The sequence below is a fragment of the Carassius carassius genome, chromosome 47 (assembly GCF_963082965.1).
Source record: "Carassius carassius chromosome 47, fCarCar2.1, whole genome shotgun sequence".
Classification (NCBI taxonomy): Eukaryota; Metazoa; Chordata; class Actinopteri; order Cypriniformes; family Cyprinidae; genus Carassius; species Carassius carassius.
In genome coordinates this window covers 5,251,794-5,266,250 of record NC_081801.1, presented here as the reverse complement: position 1 = coordinate 5,266,250, position 14,457 = coordinate 5,251,794, and the positions used below count along the sequence as shown (strand labels likewise).

Here is a 14,457-nt window from a genome sequence, read left to right as displayed (position 1 = left end):
ATAATACTACTACTAATTCTACTACCATACTAACAATATACAATGCACTACGGATTGATGAGCTGCTGGGTTCATGAATATTAATCACGTTGTCTGCGTTCGGTCGATCTGATTTGCTGAAATCAAAACAGGGACGGTAAGAGATCAGCGCCAGCCAATGAAATTGCCAATTGCGCATTAGCTCCGCCCACTACCGGAGAAACCGGCATAACTTCTGCTTGTTTCGAAACAATTGAATAATTCTTAATGAACTCCATTATTTTGACAGGAAAATAAAACAAAGAATATAGTTTACATGTAGCGCATCTATTCAGCTTGGTAAGACTCTCGCTCTCTCTCTTTGCATGTGTGAGAAACAGCGCTGTCAGCAAAGCGACGGCGAGTCGTGCGCCTTCACAGAGAGTTTACAGTTCGGTAAATACAGGTGCACTGTGCTTCCATTGAGATGATTGAAAAAATACAGATCGCTTGATGGAGAGCGAAATTCTGAAGCACTCAGTCAGTGTTCAGCGAGACAAAATATATCTGTGCTAATCTTATAATAGCCTCGAACACAAACTGGCGAGTAAAATCTAAGAATTTATTAGCCGATGGCTAAATTTAGTAAAATTTAGTCGCATATGCGAGTGATTTACTCGCAGTGTAGAGGGTTGTGTGTATATATATCCGTCTATGACTGTCATTTTTTCAAACACCTTTAGTTAGCTAATAAATAATGTGAGTTAAGTTAGAAAATAATAACCACTTGCATTTACTTGATTGTCCAACTCTGTGTCAAAATGCAGTGTCATTTTACTACTATTTTTATGGGGATTAGGAAATTTTGACATCCCTATTGGAAGTTTGTAAGTTATGTTTATACCATACAATTGTTAAACATTAACATAACCTAATATAAATGTAGCTTTAAACGCTGCTAAGATGTCTAAGAAAATTGTTTTTTGTTTTGTTTTTATTTTAACTTCAGACTTGTGCCTTTATAAGAGGCTCAGGGAAGGTTTGGTATCAAACCTTCCCTGATAAATCTCACTGATAAATCTCACCTTTGATAAATCTCAAAAGGCTAAACAATTGGCACCTAATCACAAATCTGATTTGAACGTCAACTTCAAAGTGGAAGTGTCTGGTGCTTGGCCCTTTGTAATGCAAAATGACTCGGATAAATACAGCCTTATCTGCTGTTCCCCACTCTGTTGCATAATGGACTTATATTTGTTTTTGTTGCCTAACAGACCAGTGTAGTTCTTTCCTTTTTTCTTTCACAGTCAGTAACCTCATTTAGTCCAAGACAAAGTGCCACAATCACTTAACTTGGAGTAGTGTGTTATATTTGAGAAGTATTCTATTACTCAGCTAAGTTACTATAAAAAAAAAGAAGACTAGAAAATTGTAAGATTTTTAAAAATGTTTTTAAAATGAGGCTCTTATGTTGACCATGGCTGCATTGCATTTAATAAAAAATACAGCAAAAACAGTAATATTGTGCAATATATTATTACAGCTTAAAATAATTTTTCCAGATTCTTTGAGGAATAAAATGTTAAAAGGAACGGCGTGCATTTAAAATAAAAATATTTTGTAATGTCTAAACTGTCACTTCTGATCGAATTAAAGTGCCCTTGCTGAATAAAAGCATTAATTTCCTTCCTCCTAAAAAACTTTACTATACCACACTCTGTCAAAAACTGAATATATCAGAGTTGTAATGGGTGTTTACTGTGGATAGAGGATTTTACAAATGTTAACCTTGGCTAATTGTCAAAATTGGTGCTACAACAAATTGTTGGTTACTTGATAATAACACTTTTTTTTTAAGTGAGTCAGTTCATTTAGTGGCCATCTTGGCAACACCACCAGGCAGCTATTTTCCAGCCATTTTCTTATAATGTATGTATTGTGACCGTTGAGCTGTGGAAACTCTTGTGAGTTCATATTTGCTGCTGCCATAGGGTTAGAGTGAACCTTGGGGTAGTTTTGTAACCCAATCATATGCAAATACACGTTCTACATTACATATAACAGGCCATGCATCTGTCAGAAAGGCAACTGGTTCTTTTTACTGAAAAGAGGATCTTTGTTTTTGTCTTTTTTTATATCCTGCAGTACGCTGTCATCAAATGTTTTTTTTTTGTTTGTTTTTTTGTAGATAAACATTAAACGGCACATTTGCTGCAAAAGCCAGTTTTAATTCAAACAGGAAGAAATGTATGTGTGGAATGGCTTATATTTGTCTTATTTCTCTCTCTCAGTTCTCTCTTTCTTTCCGTCTCTCCTGCTCCTGTGGTGTAGACGTCACAGCTCCTTCTGTTCTAACTGAGCTGATCTACTGTAGGCTCCATGAGACCTGTCTGCTCCAATCACGGAGTCCTGGAGAGAGAGCGAGAGAGAGAGAGAGAGAGAGAGAGAGTGTGTGTGTGTGTGTGTGTGTGTGTGTGTGTGTGTGTGTGTGTGTGTGAGAGAGGGAGAGAGTGCATTCAACTGTCAGCATGAGTGTGTGTATCCCAACATCCTATAGGCCATAGATATGCATTCTAATACCATTATGGGTATCTCCTCTATGGGCAGATTGGTTAACGGCATGAGTCTCTTTCTGAGTCTGGCATGTTTGGTTCATGAGGACCATGCTACATCTGTGCTAATTTAAGCAAAATACATGCAGCTGAGCAAGTGGATGCCACAAGGCACCATCACAGATGTCTGAACAGAGAGTTTTCTTTTCTCGTGCACTAATCTGAGCAAAACGCACTGTTTTTGGATTGGGATTCTTTTATCCATATATTAGTTTCAGTAATTTTTGTTTAATTTGAGTTTTTATTCATCTTTGTTGTTATCCTATTGCTAGCAAGCTTAACATTGAACTGTATAGTTCTTAAACTCTGCGTTTTCATTTGACAACAGATTGCTATCATCCTTGAAACTAAAGCCCTTGAAAATGTCAATGAAGCTGCAGTTTTTTGCAAATACAGTTGATAATCCTGTTCACCTTTGGTTTAATTGACTTGAATCAGTTAAGATCAGTGAGTTGAGAGGGTTCTCTGCCTCAGAATTCCCTTTAGATTTGTATTTCCCACATTTCCCCTCTAATTTCTGCTTTTTGCGCGCAATCAAGTAAAAAGCCAAGTCCCCTGCAAAGTCGCCCAACTCTATGGTAACAGTGCACACTGTTCGTGACCTTTAACATGGGAAAATGGGACAGTGATTTAATGGTCTAAGATTTCTCTAGTGCTGACCCACAAAATTTCAAAGATCCAAGAAATTCCAAAGCAGACAGATTTTTCCAACTCTTGCCTTCTGTCTTCAGGCTATTCTCAGAATGATTTAGCTTTTTTTTTTTCATTTTTAAAAAAAATATTTATACACTTTACTTTTATATCTGCACACACGAATGTCACTCATCGTATTTTTTTATCTTCTCCTGGAAATGACATTTCCTTTTATACCCGGAGAACATCCGTCTGTTCAAAACGCTTAATATGTTTACCAAGGCGAGAATGTCCCGTCTCAAAAGTGGTATAATGTTTTATTCTAATAAAGAAAGCCGAATCCTTAAAAATTCAATTAGAGGCAACAGGAAATCCAGAAGTGTTTTATTTTTATATTTGTTCATAAAATTTCTTGAATGCTGCTGCTAAATACACCTAGTGTACCTGAAAAAAAGTTATGTGTATTTGCACTAATAATGTATTGAGATCTTTTTGGTGGCTCATTGCGCTTAAAAACTAATTTTAAAAGGAACCACGTCCCGCATTATTTTCTCATTCATGCATGAGGATTAGGGCACAAACTGAAATGTGCCCAAATGTCTTTCTTTAGAAGTTTATAATCTGGAAGAAATAGGATTGTCTGGAAACATCAGACGCAATTAAGTGCTTTGCTTCCAAAGGCATATGCAACATTTTTTTATAATTATAGTCTATAACAGGAGTACTTTATTTACAATAAAACCATACATTAGTATCTATGATTGGTCTGTTTAATTACATTTAAGAAAAATCGTTCACATCAGCATTGTGATACATCATAAAAGTATTATATTCTACAATTGTAGTGGCTAACTAACTACTTGCGAGCTCAACTGTTAAGATGAAAATTAATTATTTAAGTTTATTAGTTAATTATTTGACTATTCATAGCCTACTATAGGCTGTCTAGCTCCTGCTAGCCTATGACCATGATCTTCTCCATCTTCTCCTAGGCCTGTGTTAAAATATGTTGTGAGCTTTGTAATTTATTTTTGTAATTTTATTTAACAAATTTGATTGACTTTCCACTTTATTTTTGCCAACTTTTCTCTCTTTCGAATTTGGGAGCATTTGACTGACCCTTCTTGCGCAGGACGTGCAACGCAACACTTGCATTCAAAGCAATGATTAAAGAAAAAGCAAAAGCAAAAAATTAAAGGGGAAGGAAGGGAAGTTGTGGCCTAATGGTTAGTGAGTCGGACTCGCAACCGAAGGGTTGTGAGTTCGAGTCTCAGGCCGGCATGAATTGTAGGTGGGGGGAGTGCATGTACAGTGCTCTCTCCACCTTCAATACCACGACTTAGGTGCCCTTGAGCAAGGCACCGAACCCCCAACTGCCCACTGCTCCGGGTGTGTGTTCATGGTGTGTGTGTGTGTGTTCACTGCTGTGTGTGTGTGCACTTTGGATGGGTTAAAAGCAGAGCACAAATTCTAAGTATGGGTCACCATACTTGGCCGTATGTCACTTTCACTTCACTTTCACTTCACTTCAATAAAGCATAATTTTAAAGGATCTGTTGAGTGTCGACTTACTATAAAATGCAGTTACAATAATTTCTGGCATCAACGGGTCCCCCTCAGCCCGGTGCCCTGGGCAGAAGTCCTGGCAAGCCTGTGCATTAATGCAGCCCAGCATATCACCCACCTCTACTTTCATGTGTTTTTTTTTACTCTAACATGTACAAAAATATATATAGATCTTGTTATCTGTATGTGAGACGATGCTAACGAAAGAGAATAAAGGTGTCGGTTGTTATTATTATTATTATACCAGCATGAAAACATCCACTAGACCCTTAAGGAGAGAGTAAGCCTCCTGGGATTCAGTCAAATCAGCAGTTCCTAGTCACACAGCCTGATGTTTTTGTACAACACTTTCTGTTTTTGATTTTCCTTCTAAGTTTCTTGTTTTCTGTAAATTAAGTAAAATTCCATTGAGTTCTTAAAAAAACAACAACAACCATGATGACATCTGTCCTTGAACTTTGTGTTTGTTGTTGTGAAAGTCTTCACATCCCTTTGTCAGTGTATTCTCTTTAAAGTTTCAGGTGTAAAATCCTGTATGGAAAGGACATAATTTTATATGTTTTGAAAGCGATATGTTTTGTCTGTTGTGATTTAAGTATATTAAAACAATACATTTTATGAAGTTTTAAGTATGAGTGCGTGTGTGTTTTCCTATAAATTCACAATGAAAGCACACACGTTTTTAATCGTCTAATGTCAGTTATACAGTTCTGTGTTTCATATTAGTTCTAAGTTTCATACTACAAAATGAAGCACACTTACAGTATAGAACTTTTTGCAAAATATTTAATCTACTACTGTCAATCATATCCATCTTATAAGATTGTTATAAAACTTTACCACATGGGATAGGGACTAGATGTACCTCTGACCTCGATTTAGTCTCTCATTAGGGCCTTTCGCACCACTTTAATTACAGAACTAAATGTACAGTACTAAAGTACTGGGACGATTTTGCGCAAACTATTTTCCAGTACCATTTAAAGGGTTGCATTCGCACCGACAGTGTGTACTAGGACGTGACGTAAGCTGGTCGACAGCGATGTTATTTGTGCGTGAAGTTTAACAATGTTAACAAAGAAGAATAATGTTAACAACAGGAGGATGGATGACGCTGTGATCGGAGCTGTGTTTTTGTTGTCTCTCGCCGGTTTCATAATAATTTACATGGAATGTTGTCGTATAAGTAGAGTGATTGAAAGAACGGAAAGTAGGATTAAGAATCTCCAAAGACAACTGGCAGTGCTATATTTGCTACAAGTGCCGACACTTCAGCCTCCGTATATTTATTGCTGTTTGTCATACTTGCGAAATAAGGTGACACAATGCTTACAGTATGTTACACAGCATTATAAATCATGGCGGGTGAGGGTGTTTTAGAACACGTCTGGCCAATCAATGTCTACTTATGTCACGGTTAATACCAGTTGCACTGGTTAGACCCTGCTCTGGAGTAGGAGCTAATTTGGTTCTCGAAAAAGGCAGTCCGGTACTAAAAGTTCCCTAGTTCCTGTGGTGCAAAAACACGCAAAAGTGGTTAGTTCCACAATTAGTTCTGGAAAAGTGGTTAGTTCCACAATTAGTTCTGGAACTATGAAAAGGTTCCTGTGGTGTAAAAGGCCCTATTGTGTGTTTATTTGTTCCTGTTTGGTAAACTAATCAGTCCTGCTGTGCTAATCCTTAATTGTCTCCCTCCTATTTCCTGACCACTTTTTCAACTTTACCTCATTCACTCTTGGTGTTAGTTCAATTGGATTGAATATGATATAATATATTTATTATAATATATTTATAATATATTTATAAATCTGTAAAATTAGTGCTGATAATTTAGTCATTTTAATTGCATTTAATTTTTTTTTTAATGTAATCTGATTATATTCCTATAGTAGCACATTATTATCTATTATTTTATACTAAGTTAAATAAATCAATTTAAAAATGGCAAAAATAAATAAATAAATAAAAAGATCCCAAACTAACAAAAATCAGGATTTAAATACACCACACAATCCTAGGTGTTACATAAATGATTAGGGGACAAAATATCAATATGGCAAATATTTCATTGTCCTTCTCCGTGCAAAATGAGAATCGGTACACAGGCACCAAATATCAATATTTTGATGAATAAAATAACAGTTTCTGGTCCCCATTAACTTGAATATATAAAAAATATATTTAAAAATAGTGTGGAAGTCACTGGAGACATACCCACATTCTTCAAAATAACTTTTGTTCAACAGAAGAAAGAAACTCATTCAGGTTTAAAACAACTTGAGAGTGAGTAAATGATGACTATTATATTTTTGCAGAATTTTCAGCAGTTTAGACTTGAATGAATGGAGAATGATGCAAATGATGTGTGTTTGTTTGTGAATCAATGGTTATCATTGTAGCATATCTCTTAGTCAGAATTATTTTTCCATTGCGAAGATGTAACATATTTATTACTTCATTATTTAATTGCCTGACCAGCCAAAGGTACATTTTATAGTACAAGATGAGAAATAAGTGATCTATCAGTATTGTTAAAATAAGAATTTACTGTTTAATAAATACATTTAATCTTTTCCAGTTTTGTGTATTCATTTTTAATGTTAATTTTCAAATTGGTTGTTGTGAGAAGGTCATGTATGTATTTTTGTCTCTTTACTTCCTGTCAGTGATCCATACGTCAAACTCTCCCTGTATGTCACTGATGAAAACCGTGAGCTTGCCTTAGTACAAACGAAAACCATCAAAAAGGTAAGTTTTATTCACACTCAGCTTGTTTGTGACAATAAGGTTTAGCTTGTTTCTGAGAAATTTAAGGATGACTGAGTGAACTGAAAGCACCCAAAGTAAAGAAGCGATGAGAAAAGCATGTGATGGTTGAAGATGCTAAAGCCAGTACCACTAGGAGGAGCACTTCCATAGACCTGTAGCACTACTGCATGGGCTTTCATAATTATATCACGCCTTGAATAATATAACACAACAGTTGAATCAATTATAAGAACCGAGTACCATTTAAATGAGTGTTGATGTGACATTCACAGAACATCTTAAAGCCAAGTGGATGTTTTGTTTTGATGAAAATGTATTCTAGGCCAGACAGATAATTCTTTAAAAATTATTATTTTTAACAGCAGAAAAACAACCAAACCATTTTGATGCATGTATAATATTGTTCTTTAGAAAATGTAAAGCCCTAATTAATCTTAATTTTAATTTTAACATGTACTAATTACATTAACATTATTAAAAAACAAAATAACTAATGTTAGCAAAGAATAATAAATACTGTTACAAATATATTGTTCATTGTTTGCTAACACATTAACCAATGTTAACTAATATATGGACCATATTGCAAAGTGTTACAAACATAGAAGTGAGAATAATTATTACATATTAATAATATCAATTAATTTTAATTAATTTGGTCATTTATTAATTGTCGGAATAAATAATAATTAAGGAAGAAATTGTTTAATATCAAAATTAGACTTCATATTCTTTAAGTATTTTTTTTTCCTCTTAATTTTCTTTGGAGGTTTCTTTTTGACCACTGAATGAAAATTAAAAGTTTGGTCTGCCTGGAGCAGGCGATTAAATTGATTTTACTAGTCAGTCAGCATTTGGGTCCATTCAGTTCCATTAAGTCACTCTTCAGTAAAGTCCTTACTCTGGAATCTCCTGTGCTGTGACTGCAGACTCTTCAGGTTATTAATAGCTGACAATGCACTGCTGTGTGGAGCGTAAGCCTCCTTGTTCCTCTGGTCTTACTGTTGATGGATGCTTTAGACGTCCTGCTTTGATACACTGGTCTGGGAACTCAATGGCCTGTGGCACATAACAGCAGAGCATCTTGTCATCATTATCTGAATGAAGATGTGTATTTTGGCCAAGCATTTGAAAGTGTAAATGTACTCATTATGAGCTATATATACATATATGGCTAATGCACTTTAACCTCAATACATTTTTGTGTGTCAGGAAATGTATTGCACTCATTATTGTTAATGGAAATGTTGACACTAAATATCAATAAAATAGATGTTTTATATAATTGGGACACATGCTCATCAAAAACCTGATATTTTCCTTTAGTTACGTGCTTTGAGTTAACATAAGCATAGCTTGTGAGATGCCAATCTAAATTGTTTCTTACAAAATGCAATTAACTATTGTAAAACTTAGTATAGACGAAGATAAATAAGGGTGAAGCTGAGCTGCAGTAGAGCTGTAATCGGGCCTTAAAAGTTAGGCCCGACAGGACCCGAGCCCGACAGGTTTCAGCCCGAACCCAACAAGTAAATTTTGATTGACAGCTTTTTAAAAGCCCGAACCCATTTACAGCCCGACATTATTCAAATGTGCGCACGCACACAACTCTTTTGCCTTTTGTCAAGAATGAGTCATTTAAACATGTTTTACCATAATTTATTCATAACTAACGTAGACTAGACCACTTTGAAGTTGGAATAAAGAAATAAAATAAGTCCTCTGTGACATCGTAACATCTCAGCACTCTAAATAGGCATAGGCTCATTTAGCCTATAAATAGACCAACGCACCAATAAAAACGAGTTTTTTTTAAACATTTTTTAAACAAGATAAATTTTAAATTAAAATGGGTATTTGGCAATAACAAAATTAAGATAAAGGCTCCGCCAGATTTGCTTCGCCACTAGCAGCTGACATTTAATAAAAGAATAATGCCAACATTAGCCTATATACTCTGTCCACATTATGCATTTAATACTCAATGAATATTTAGTTATCATTTAAAAAACATTTACTCCCATAGATTAGGCTAAGCCTACATGTTTTTGTGGAGGAAAATGATTGAATCCACTGTAGATGGCTTCAGCGCGTTCCTGCGCTCACTGATAGTGCGTCATTATTCACTAATGTTTCAACCAAAACGTATTGCCAGAGGCAAGCCTCCGTTACACCTACTAAGCATCCATTTTCGCATCTTTCTCACGCTAATCAAAACCCGAGCGGGCCCGAGCCCGCGTCAGATGATATCAATTAAGCCCGAGCTTTTCGGGCAAAGATCTTCAGCTCTAAGCTGCAGGCTGTGACAAGATTCTCTGTTAGTTAGGAGATGACAACTGCATGACCCTCAACAGAAATGTTGGATTGACTTGTGGCCGTTTGGCCTTGAGTAAGAGGAAGTCATCCTTGTCTAGGTTAAGCTTAAGGTGATGATTTGTTATCTAAGCAGGAACGTGAGAGATGCAGACTGTGAAGAAAGTGGAAATGGAGGGAGATTATAAGATCTAAAATTGAGTGTCATCAGCATAACACTGCTAAGAGAAAGTATGTGGTTTGATAAAAGAGTGACACTTGGAGCCCTGTGGTACTAGTAGTTGTGGGAAGGCTGTTGAGTATGTAAGTTGATTTAATTTGGTCGTTTTACCAAGTAGGATAAAAACTAGGCAAGCAGTTGGCTGTCGGATGCAACGGGCATGTCAGGAAGAATCAAATTGGAGGAAAGAAAATGGCCTGGCCACCATAAGTGATGCAATCACTGCAAAGAGAAAGGATTTCAGTTCACCAGCATGATTTGCTGGCTTTATACAATAAGGAGATTACTTTATACAATAAGGAGAGTGGCAGATTGGTTTTGCTGATGGTATAAATTTATGGGATAAAATGAAAACGTTTTTTAGTAAATCAATTCAAAACTCTGATTTGTTCAATCATCACAAATATATATGCATATATAGATATATATGGTTAAAAGTCTGGAAAGCATTTATATATGGTTAAAAGGCTGAAAAATATTGAGATCAGCCAGAGCTTCCATCAGTTATTACTTTGTATTCTTCTTGTATAATTTACACCTGGGTGTGTTCCTACACTTTAATAACCCTAAGTATTTTCACAAGCTTTGACACATGGTTCACAGACCAATAAATCAGATTTATTTAAAGCATCCAGCATGTCTGTGTGTGCGAATCATATCAGTGTATACGTTTATAACCTGCCAATCAAGGAGTCTTTGTGCAAATGACATTTTAATGTGCTACTTTGAGACCACATTGAGAATCTGAGATTCACAATGAAAAATCTTTGTGGTATTTTGTGGTAATCAAATGCTGGATAACGTGAATATGGTATTTTTATTGTCAGTTCTACTGTCATTAACACAAAAGAGTGACATACAGTACAAGCTACTAAGAAATTCCGAAAATTTTAAGTTCAATGTTTTACTCCGATTGTACTGGTAAAATACCTTTTAATAAACTGTTTTAATGTTTTAACAAAAATATTAAAATGGAAAGCATTTACATGTTTTTATTGCATATATTTGTTTCTCCATTGCTTTAAATCGACTAAGGTACTCACTCCTCTGAGGACATTTAAATTAAGCTGTCAATCAATCTGCTATGTTGACTTAAAGATTAAGTTCTTCTTCCACTTAAAAGGATCAATACCAGTCATGGATCTGGTGCACTCTCTCTGTCTGAATGTTAGCACCCACCCTTCTTTTTTCTCTCTCTCTTCAGTTTTTCTTGTCTCTGTGAGCAACCGTAAAATATTTTATTTAAGTGGGTATAATAATTCAGAATTTAATTAAGAATGTCTTTTAAATTACAGTTTGATTCCTGAATTTGAGTTGAGTGTTGCAAACAAGATGTAGATTTGTAATTTGGTTTTAAGGAGGAAAAATCAACAGACATGAAAGATCAACAAACATGTACATGAAGCGTTTGCTAAATCTGTTTTGCCAATATTATGACATTACTGTATTAGCTAAGGGTGCTCTTGCTTTCGTTTCAAGGTGATTATATTTAAAATTGACTGTTTTTACCCATGTTTTAATGTTTTTTAACAAAAAATATTTGTGATCAAACATAAATTGGCAGACCCCCCGCTGTACCCCACCTGTAATCAGTAAAAGGGGAAATCAAAAAAAGATTTTAAAAGGTTGAAGAAAAAAGCAGGAACTCTCAACTTTGTAGAAAGCAAAAGTACAATTTTGTATCCGTTCATTTTGTATCAGTACATTTTGTATGGGTTGTGTGAGATGAATGTAGAAACGTTTAAATGAACATGATTTTGATTCTTTTTCAGACTCTCAATCCTAAATGGAATGAAGAATTCTATTTCAGAGTAAGTTGTTTTTTCTATTATTTATTGATTTATTTTTGTTTATCCTCAGGTAAAACAAATCTGGCTCATGTCATTCAGAAATTGAAAACTACAAATGATTTTGTACTTGAATGTGCCCTACTGTAATTTTTATCTGTGATTATGCTTTATTAAATCTTAAATTTGTACAGTGCTATTAAAAAAATCAACACTTTAGAACTATATTTCAGAATGCACATCTGTTATTTATACCTAATCTTTCAGCACCACCACAATTGTAATAATCTATTATTAGAAGCAGCATGTAAGTTTGTGATGTCAATGGCCGATAATGTTGCTTGTGTGTAAAATGATCTAGTGAAAGATTGTGAGCTGCTTCATTTAGAAGTCCATTTACACGGACGTGATTTATAGATGCTATTCTAAGCCCACAATCATGACCCCACTATTCATTAGAGTACCTAGATTCACACCTGAATCTCAGAAAACAACCCTGCCAGTAAAAGAGTTTTACAGTATATTGCACATTGCATATGCATGCTTTGGATAATTAGGTAACTTGCATGTGACTGTGAAATGTGTGTGTGTGTGCATGTGTATTTCAGTCTGTAGCTTTTATATATATATATATATATATATATATATATGAAATTGAATTTCATCAACAGTGGATTACAAAAAACTTATATTCTTCTGCCATGTCTGCAGGTCTGCCCACAGAACCACAGGCTTCTTTTTGAGGTGTTTGATGAAAACCGCCTGGTAAGATCCACCTTCAGCACATGTAAATCTGCTTAAAAATCTATTGAACTGCCTTGGTCGACTTCGAAGTTCCTGTCTACACGTTGACAGTTTGTTAACCAAGCCATAGCTTTGCCACAATAAATGCATGCAAATTGAAATTTGAATTAGATGTAATGTCTATCAGTGTGCCTTAGGACTCAGGATTTCAAAATGTTTATGGCAAATATTATTGCCTTCATTTAGTGTGATTGGCTGCCGCATGGCATTTATTTTTTTATAAAGTTTTAATAAAGTCAACTTTATGACATTCTCATTACTCTCTGCTTTCAATCCCACAATCCCCGTCACTGATTTTGAGAATTGAAAACACTCACCTATATCCACGGATAGTTTACACACACCATAACTGTTATAGAACATTGAAATAGACACTTGCAACTATCAAGAATGTCGCTAAGGTCACAACACTTGAAAAAAAACTTGATGCTTGCAAATGGATAAAATACTAAATTGAGCAATTTTTGCTTTACATTTTGATATTGAATGTAGTATAGCAATATAATGAACATTTTTGATTTTTTTTTCTTTTTTTTCATTTCTGTTAGTGATGTAATAGTGCTTTCTTAGTGTCAGCTTGTGTGTTAACTTGTGTTCCAGTTTTCACTTCTCTATTTATAAAATAGCTTGCAACTCTCAACTGTTCCTTCGAAAGAATCGTTAGAGTCTGAAAAATGTTTTATTTATTCTTTTCCAGCCCAGAAAATTCGGCACATTCGGTTGATTTAGTTGTTTGTCAGGCACTGACTGGTACATTATTAAATGATTTAATTATGAGACCATAAAAGAAATTTCACTGTTATGCAACTAATGCTAGTGCTAAACCGTTCATTAGTGTCCCCATGGCAACAATGCTCCATTGCTTTGCTTGGTATGCAGTACCCATGTTACATTTTGCTCAAAGTACATAGTACAAAACCATTTGCATTTTTTTAAATGGGGAGATGATGTGAGAACCAGTTTAGAGTTCATTTATATCAAGACTTCAGTTAAACAATTGCTTAGTTTTGGGACCCAATTTGCTTCCTGTTTATTGTGCAGAGAGTTGTCTCAAGTCTAAATTTAGCATAAATCATCCAAACTACAGTTATGCATGTTATTTAAGGCATTATTAGCTGATTACAGTGCAACTGCATCTAAACAGTAGTTCTCACCTGGTGGGTTGCAACTCACAAGTAGGTTACAATAATAGATTGTGAAAAGCAGGGAAAAAATGATAAATGCAAATAACACCACTTACCAACTTTCAAAAATAAGGATAATTTTTTTTTATTTATTTATTTTTTTTTATGTGTGCACATTTTTGTGTATTTTCCTTAGATACATAGATTTGATGTCGAATGTAGAATCTGAGACCAGAAACAATACCAGTTGAGAACCACTGAGTGCATTTTGTAGTTTTGGATCTAGTTAATCTCAGAGTACACCATTCAGTTTGTGACCAGGCAGTGGTATTGTTCTCTGCTGTAAATCTGCAATGCATGAGTTGTTGCAGTTCACAGAGAAACGGTTGTTGTCCCTCCTGTGTGATGGGATTTGGCAGAGTTTCAGTGCAGGATTGAGCAGAAACTGAGCTTCTTCCTTATAAGTCTGAGGGAGTGCATGGATGGTGTCCCACTGACTGGACACAGATTAAATGAATGATTTTCACATGATACATGCTCTGTCTATTTCCATCCCTCTCTTATCTCTTTATTTTCTTCCCTGTGTCTTCTCATCCATATCCTTGTATTTCTTTGCCTGTTTCTCCTTTTCTTACCCTCTCTCCTGCTTTTTCAGTGAGAGTGCCTCTATC

At 35.1% G+C, this 14,457-nt stretch overlaps 1 protein-coding gene across 1 annotated transcript in view; it reads left to right on the top strand.

Annotated features, from left to right (window-relative positions):
- Positions 1 to 14,457, top strand: part of LOC132130286 (E3 ubiquitin-protein ligase NEDD4-like) — a 74,970-nt gene that overhangs the window by 13,184 nt on the left and 47,329 nt on the right. The window contains exons 3-5 of the mRNA XM_059541979.1: positions 7,436 to 7,517; positions 11,844 to 11,882; positions 12,570 to 12,623. Of these exons, the coding sequence (XP_059397962.1) occupies positions 7,436 to 7,517; positions 11,844 to 11,882; positions 12,570 to 12,623 (175 nt within the window). The remainder of the gene's footprint in view (positions 1 to 7,435; positions 7,518 to 11,843; positions 11,883 to 12,569; positions 12,624 to 14,457) is intronic.